The following is a 7632-nucleotide window of genomic DNA, read 5'->3' as shown; positions in this document are numbered from 1 at the left end:
AGGAACCCAAAGTCCATCATCCATCACTTTGACAACAATGATAACGTCTCCACCACACCTTCCACAATAAAAAGCTGCAGGAATCTCACCACACATTACATGTATGAAACAGTTTCTTAATATATTATAATGATGACTTCCATTTATTTTGTCAGGGGATTTAACTATTTGGGTTTTTGTTTGTTTCCTCATTTTTCAGATTCAAACTGTCATTCGCCAGTTTGTCACCGCAGCTGTAATTGGCCCAGCCTTTCCTTCTGGCCTGGCGCTTCACATTCCTCCTCTGTGTTTACTGCAGACAGGATGGGAGTTGCTGGTTGTGATCTGGGATGTTAGGATGAGGATCCAGGTGTCAAATTACACAAGAGCATCAGGAGAGACCCAATCCAGACAGTCATTAGTCCAACAGCCCACAAGACAGCGAGGGACCGAGTCCACAGAACATGAAGAGTGATTAAAGATCAGCCTGATCATGACCTCTGACCTCTGAGCAGATCAGAAGCAGGCCAGAAAAATGCGTTTCATTCGGTCTTAAACATAAAACTGCAGAGACACTAACGGGCCACTAGGTGGAGCAATATGACCACATGAGAGACCTCCTTCATGTCATTGATCCACAGGTGAAGTTCAGTAATCCATCAGTTCATTCTGTTGGTCCAGACTCTGATTGGCTCCAACTGCGTTTACAGCCTATGACGTCACCCAGTGCCTAGCAACCGTTGCTAAGTCAAGAAGCGCTGAAGTCTCAGAACCTGGAGTCAGACCCAGATCCTAACAGAGGCAGTGTGAGAACCGGAGAAACCACTGACCCGGTAGGAGTTCTGATACCTGAGAACTGACCGATACCAGCAATCAATAACACCAAAACAACTCATTTAAATCCAGATTTAGTTGTTTTTTAGCACGTTACCTGAACGCACATGACCCCAGCTGGAGTCTACATGTTCTCCCTGTGCACAAATGGTTTTCCTCGAGTCCAAAAACTGGTCTGTGCGAGAAGAAACTTGATGGTCGCTTTAACTTTTATTTGCTTTTCAGTTTCAGCTCCACAAAGATGAGAAGAACGAACACAAAAGAAATATCAGCTCAGTGTTTAGAAATGTGTGTGTGTGTGTGTGTGTTTTTTTTAATCCGACACTCACCCGTGGGGCTGGTGACTCTGGGTGCCTGAGCCCAGCAGGTGTCGCTGTTAAAACACTTTCAGGGGGAGGAGTGAGAACTGATGACAGAATTTGCTGGAAACATTAAACACGCTCCAGACTAAACATCCAGAAGCTTCTCCGTCCTGCTAAAGACGCACTTTGTGTTCTGTATCTGCTGTGGCTTTATTTATCTCACTGTGGAGGTTCGAGGAAATACAGGGACTTGAAATTTACTGATTCGAGTTAAAAATCAATCTTTTTTCAGTCCAACAGATCCGTGCTTCCCCTTCATCTTGGGACCAATGAAGAATATTTCCGTGAGTTCAGATGTGATCTGGCTCCTCTCAGCAGTTTGTGTGGAAACTTGGTAACACTGTTTAAGGATCTGAATCTTTATTATTTAGCAGATTAATTTTGTAACATTTGGAGAAACTTGTGGACCCACTGCAGGTACCAGGGTTAGGGTTAAGGTTAGGCGAACCCTGGAACATGTTTAAATCATAACGAGGTCCTCTGAGTCTTCTGGGTTCTGAAAGTGCAGAGAGCAGAGCTGCTGAAGATCATCGAGGTTCCAGGATTGAATCAAACCAACACAACGTTCAGAACAGGCCTTTTTCTTTAATGTGAAACAAAATGATACAAGGATTTAAGGTTGGGTCTGAAACACATTCCCACTACAACCAATTAAAAAAAAAAACAAGGTAAGACAGACCATTCCATCGTTGAAACTTATAAAACGAGCGCACCCTGTTAATTTACAAACGCCTCTAATGAAAAACGCTGAGTAAAAGTCAAAGGAAATTATGGAATCAGCATGTGCAGAAAAGACACGCAGCACGAGTGGCGGGTTTCCTCCAGCTACCTATCAAAAACCGGGAGGGGGCGGGGCCGGGGCGGGGCGGGGAATGTAAATAGAGGACAAGAGGAAGAGTTGGGGGAGGCACAGGAGGAGAGGGAGGGAGAGGGACGGGGGGACGGGGAGGGACGGGGGGGACACGTGACAAAACGGCACTGGACCTGCACTAAGAGCGGGACCGGGAGCGAGAGCGGGACGGGGAGCGGGACTTTGAGCGGGACGGGGACCGGGACCGGGAGGGGGACCTGGACTGGGAGCGGGCCTTGGCGGGGGAGGGGGAGCGGGACTTGGATTTGGATTTGGACTTGGAGCCGGCTCTGGGTTTGGGCTCGGCAGGGGATGGGGACCGGGACCGGGACCCCCGCTCGGGCTCCGCCCCCTCATCGTCGCTCTTCGGCGGATCGCGGCCCTTGGAGCCCGACTTCCTGGAGCGATCTTTGACTTCTGATCTGGACCGGGACCGGGACCTGGACTGGGAGCGGGACCGGGACCTGGAGTCGTCCTTCTTGCCCTTCTTGCCGTCCTTCTTGGCCTTCTTGCTCTTGGGGCTGGCGCTGCGGCTGCGGCTGTGGTCCTTGCTCTTGGCGGCGCCGTTGCTGCGCTCCTCGTCCTCCTTCTTGCTCTTGCTCTTGTTCTTCTTGCTGCGAGAGCGACTGCGGGAGCGAGACGCCGCCCTGAGGACCACAACAGACCGCCTTAACGCCCGGAACCAACTCCACGGCGCGTCACACACACACACACACACGCCACATTCCGGCATTCTGAGCAGCATTCAGACGACCGGCCTCCGGCCTCACCTGGAGTGCGAGCGGCTGCGGCTGCTGCTCTCGCTGCGGCTGCGGCTCTTGCGGGACCTGCGGCTCCTGGAGCGAGACCTGCGGAGACCGGCGGGAGGCGTCAGCACCAACAGCAGCGCCCAAACCCGTCCCACACACCAGAAGAACCAGGAGCTACTTTAAAACTCCACCCTGGACCTCCACTCAGACCCGGAGTCGAACCGGGACACTGACCTGGAGCGGCTCCGGCTGCGGGAGTACGAGCGGCGGCGCCGGGCCCCGGGCCGGTCCTCGATGAGCCGGATCTTTCTGCCGTTGACCTCGGTGCCGTCCAGCTTCTCCAGAGCCCGCTTCATGTCGGAGTAGAGCCGGAACTCGATCACCCCCTCGTTCCTGCGGCCCTTGTGGGTGTCGGCGTACGTCACCTCCCCCGCCTGCCTCATGTAGTCCTGCACGGAGGCAGCGAAACGAAACCGTCACAGGAGAAAAACCACAAAGATACGTGGAAACAAGCTGAGAGAGGAAACACCCCTTACCTTCAAGTCCTGCCAGCTGCAGCGGCTGGAAAGATTCTCAACAATAAGGCGATAATCTGTCCTTATGGGAGGACCATATCTGTCTCTGCCCCAGCGCCCATATCCACCTTACAGGGTAACAAGGAAACAGACGGAGAAATGAGGACCGGGACACCACTGGGGCGGGAAAACAAAACAAAACTCTAAACTCCAAGCTACAGGCTACAAAGGCTGACAATATCCACAAAGGGAAACAAAAATCAAATTAAAAAAACAGACTGCGAAAAAGGTATTTTACAAACAAACTCAGTAAAGCATAGAAAGTTCTAGTTACTTCTACTTTAATCTTAATTTACAATACAACACAGGATTTGGTGTGAGTCCAATTGGCCTATCACATAAAAAAACAAAAAAAAAACAAAAAAAACAATTCAACTTACAGAGAAAGTACTTACGTTGAACTAAAGCAAGTTTCTAAACTATCCTAAGTAAAAACATGAGACTGTTACAAGACATGTTGCTGTTTCAGGCTGAACCCACATCTCTTCCTAACCCCCATGGCATCCTCACCACCCGGCCTGGGCCTAATGGCAAAAGCGGTCTTCATTCACAATGGCTCCCTTTTTTGGTCTGCCCAGGGGCCCAGAATGGTCAAACCACACTCTTGGAATGGGGGGACACCATGGCCAGCAATAGGGGCAGGCAGTCAGCAAAGGACTCTTTCAATTAAAACATTGAGGTTCTTTGTTAAATCTTTACCTTTAAATTGACAATCATTTTAAATGAAATAAAAAAAATGGTTATGATAAGACATCAATTAGATTTACAAGATACTTGACAGTCACAGTAATTTTACAGAACTCAAAACATTGATAGTGTCAGTAGAAAGCCATCTCCCCATCACATTCACATTACTTCAATGCATCACAATGCTTCTCGAGTCGTTGGTGGCTCCGGTGCTCACAGATTAGATCATGAGGCCAGATGAGAGGGAGAGAAATACGAGAGCCGAGTCGCAGGAGAGACTCGCTTCAAAAGAGACTGAACATCAATAATTTTCAGACGAACCGATAATGAGAAACGACTTTATCAGGCGGAGAATCCAAACCAATAAATGAAATCTGATATAAACTGAACGCACATCAGCCACCAAGGACACGCTTCAAACTTTGCCCCTTAGATTGACTTCCTGTAATGAACAAATCCCCAGAAGGTAAACAGCACTGAGCTGGACACTTACTCCGGGCGCCATAGCCTCCGTCCCGCCGGGGCCCCTTGGTGTGCTCCACTATGACCCGTTCGCCACACAGGTCTTTGCCGTTCAGGTCGTACACGGCATCGTCTGCATCGCGAGGGTCATCGAATTCAACAAACCCATACCTGCACGAGGGGGAGGGGGAGAGAGAGTTTACAGAGTCAGTTTACAGTCCAAAAAACACAGCTGCTCCAGATCCTCCAGCTTTAAACATTCAACTCAAGTCCAAGAGTCAATTTAAAACCCTCTTTACCACATTTACGTTTGGTGTCAGTACACTGCAAAAGCTGCAGAGACCGTTAGGAACAGATGCAGAATTCACTTAAAAAATTATACACACATTTCCTACAGTTGTGCACACAAGACACAGTGGAGTGTAAACTCCGTCTGGCTTTCCCTGCTACGGTGGAAACACGCAGGGTATCAGAACAAAAGAAGAACGGAATTCATCTATATCGCGTAAAAAAACAAAGAAAGGAGAACACAGGCAAAGAAAGACAAACAGAAGTTAAGAACAGATGAGGTTTACCCAATCCACACATGTAATTGTTAATATCTAGCCTATGATTAACGTTATTCCCGGGTGTGTGAAGTTTCAGAGGTAGTTAAAACTAAAACGTGGGATTCTCAGCCGCCTTTGACTTTGCCACGTCCAACGTTAGCTAGCGGCGGCTAGCGGCGGTCGACGCGGGCTGTAATGTAACTGAATTCACTCAGGGTCCCGGAAACGTCTCGCTTTACTTTGTTTTTTTTTCACATCGAACGAAACACAATTTCGATTATATTCGAAACAAAACAAAAGCAAAACAAAACAGGAACAGAGGCAGACTTTGGCTCGAAGCACATGCTAGCTGCTAGTTAGCATTAGCAGGCCGGAGGGCTTCGAGCGAGGCCCAGACAAGGAGCCGTCTGTCCGGCACGGCCCCGCGCACAAAACCCGCTCCCACCGGGGGAACCCACGGTAACCTTACCCGTTTTTCAGGTCGACTTCTAGGATCTTCCCGTAACCCTTGAAGAACCTCTCCACGTCCTTCTCCCGGGCCCTGTAGCTCAGCCTGCCGATGTACACCCGCGACATATTGTTAGCCTGCGCGTGCAGCGAACCGCGTGAACTCCACCAGCCAGGCGCAGCGCGCGTTCCCGAGGAGGCTTTACGTCACGTGACGGTCCGATTCGATTGGCCAGCGAGGCGACGGATGCGTCACCGAGTGCTTCAACGTGATTGGTCAGCGCCAGAATGGGCGTGGCTTTACCTTCTGATTGGAGCTGATTGAATTAATCTTTCAAAGAAAACCTCTTGTATTCAAGAAACTGTATTTATCCGCAAGGGCAAATTAATTTATTCATTATAACTCAACAAATCTTTCTGATTTTATGCCGTAACTTTCCACACTCACACACATCCCTGTGATGTCGTGCTCCAGAACGGCTGGGCCTTTGTTCAAACTTGTCCCTTCATATTGGTCTTGAGATGCTCGGGTCCTGATCTTGTGTTATGTTCAAAATTCGAGATTTGATAAAAAAAAATTCAGGACAATGAAAAGTGACAGTAATCAGACTTAGATAACAGTCCACATTTTTACATTGGTTTTAGAAAAAAATAACACACTTAAAATCCTTCAAACTGAATTTGAATTTAGACTATTCTGAGTTAGAAAAGCTAACATTGTTATGCCACAAACAAGTGAAAATGATGATATTTCAAGATGTTTGAGGATATCCAAGAGCGCATGCTCGGCTCGACTCTTCCTATGCTGTATAGTGCTGTATAGTGAGTTATAAAGCATTGTGATCATGTATGAGTGTTTATAACTACTTATAATGTGTTATACCGGGTGCTTAAAGTAAAGTGTTACCAAAAATTCAATGTTTTGTTTGAAGTATTTACTGTTTGCTTGATGGCTTTGCAGCCCGGATCATCAGCTCCTTTTATTTTCAACCCTCCAGTTCCAGAGTTGGATCTGAATGTATGTGTGAAGCAGAGTGTTGTTTCCCCTCAGTCCGGGTCCGTCTAACACTTGGTCCGTTTTCGCGGTGAAGCTTTTGGAAGGAGCCGTCTGGCACCGTGAGCTGTTTTCACCTCCGGAGGGAAAAACGTGACCTTCGCCTTTGTTCCGGCGAACATTTCTCTCATTACGCCGAGCGTTTCGTGTTTACGTGCAGACGTTGTCACTCGGGTTCAATAGCGTTGACCTCCGACCCCGCTGAAGTGCTTCCAGGTGGGGCGTCTCTGGTCCGCCGCCGCCGCCGAGCGCAGACCTCCTGCAGCCACACGCACATCCTCCAACCCCAAACAAACAGTGATGTGAGCCCGGAGAAATGCCGCCCGACCCCCCCAGGACAGGCGGAGAGGCGCCCAGGCCTCCCACTGCACGCCCTCCCATTGGACACCCGGTCGGAGAGCGTTCAGATTCTTAGCTGTGTTTTGGTAAAGAGAGCTCACTGAGATTTTTCAGACTTTGAACAGCTTCATACGGTCACAGAGTGATAGACCAAACCATGGTGGTCTGTTCTTCAGCTGTTCCCGATCGATTCAGCTCTGCAGAGACGCAGCAGTGTTCCAGGCAGGTGTACACACACACACACACACACACACACAAATGACAGCGCCCACCGGTGGAGCAACATGAAGACTGCAGGGTTTTCAGTTTCTGCCGCTGTGTAAACGGGAACCAGATCCGCCTGAAGGGACTGAAGGAAGGTCAGGAGGTCAGAACTTCTGTTTCCTCACTGCGGATTTTGGACGGTGTCGGTTTGAGAACCAGAGTCCTCCAGAGCAGAGCTCTGAACCGCCGTGTCCCAGAATCCACTCTGCTGCTGGCCAGGACTCATGCTCTCTGTCGGGTTGGTCGGCCAGACATGAGAACTTGTGTTGTATTTTAAAGGGGCTGTATCCTGCTCTTTTAGCTAGTCCAAACCCTACAAAATGACATTAACATGGTAATAGTTTATTTTTGGCGCTAAGGAAAAGTCATTTTGTGTGAAATACAACATTTTCTGGGGCTAATTCTGAAACCCGGAAGAGAAAACGCTCCGTTTCACTGAAAATCCCGCCTCTCCCCCTGTGGACTTTGACTGACAGCGAACT

General features: G+C 49.0%; 1 protein-coding gene across 3 annotated transcripts; it reads right to left on the bottom strand.

Annotated features, from left to right (window-relative positions):
* Positions 1-1740: 1740 nt before the first annotated feature.
* Positions 1741-5685, bottom strand: srsf4 (serine and arginine rich splicing factor 4). 3 transcript variants are annotated; one of them, XM_030120697.1, is made up of 6 exons: positions 5516-5685; positions 4530-4669; positions 3311-3417; positions 3009-3223; positions 2796-2873; positions 1741-2672 (listed from the first exon to the last, which is right to left on the bottom strand). In XM_030120697.1, the coding sequence occupies exons 1-6, from the start codon at positions 5620-5622 to the stop codon at positions 2165-2167; spliced, it is 1155 nt and encodes a 384-aa protein (XP_029976557.1). In that variant the 5' UTR covers positions 5623-5685; the 3' UTR covers positions 1741-2164. The 3 variants fall into 3 exon arrangements, with proteins under 3 accessions (XP_029976557.1, XP_029976558.1, XP_029976559.1); XM_030120698.1 differs by lacking the exons at positions 4530-4669; positions 5516-5685 and adding an exon at positions 3830-4433; XM_030120699.1 differs by lacking the exons at positions 4530-4669; positions 5516-5685 and adding an exon at positions 3860-4433.
* Between the last annotated feature and the right edge of the window lie 1947 nt (positions 5686-7632).

This window comes from Salarias fasciatus, chromosome 22, assembly GCF_902148845.1.
Source record: "Salarias fasciatus chromosome 22, fSalaFa1.1, whole genome shotgun sequence".
Taxonomy (NCBI): Eukaryota; Metazoa; Chordata; class Actinopteri; order Blenniiformes; family Blenniidae; genus Salarias; species Salarias fasciatus.
This window is presented reverse-complemented; position numbering and strand designations above follow the sequence as displayed.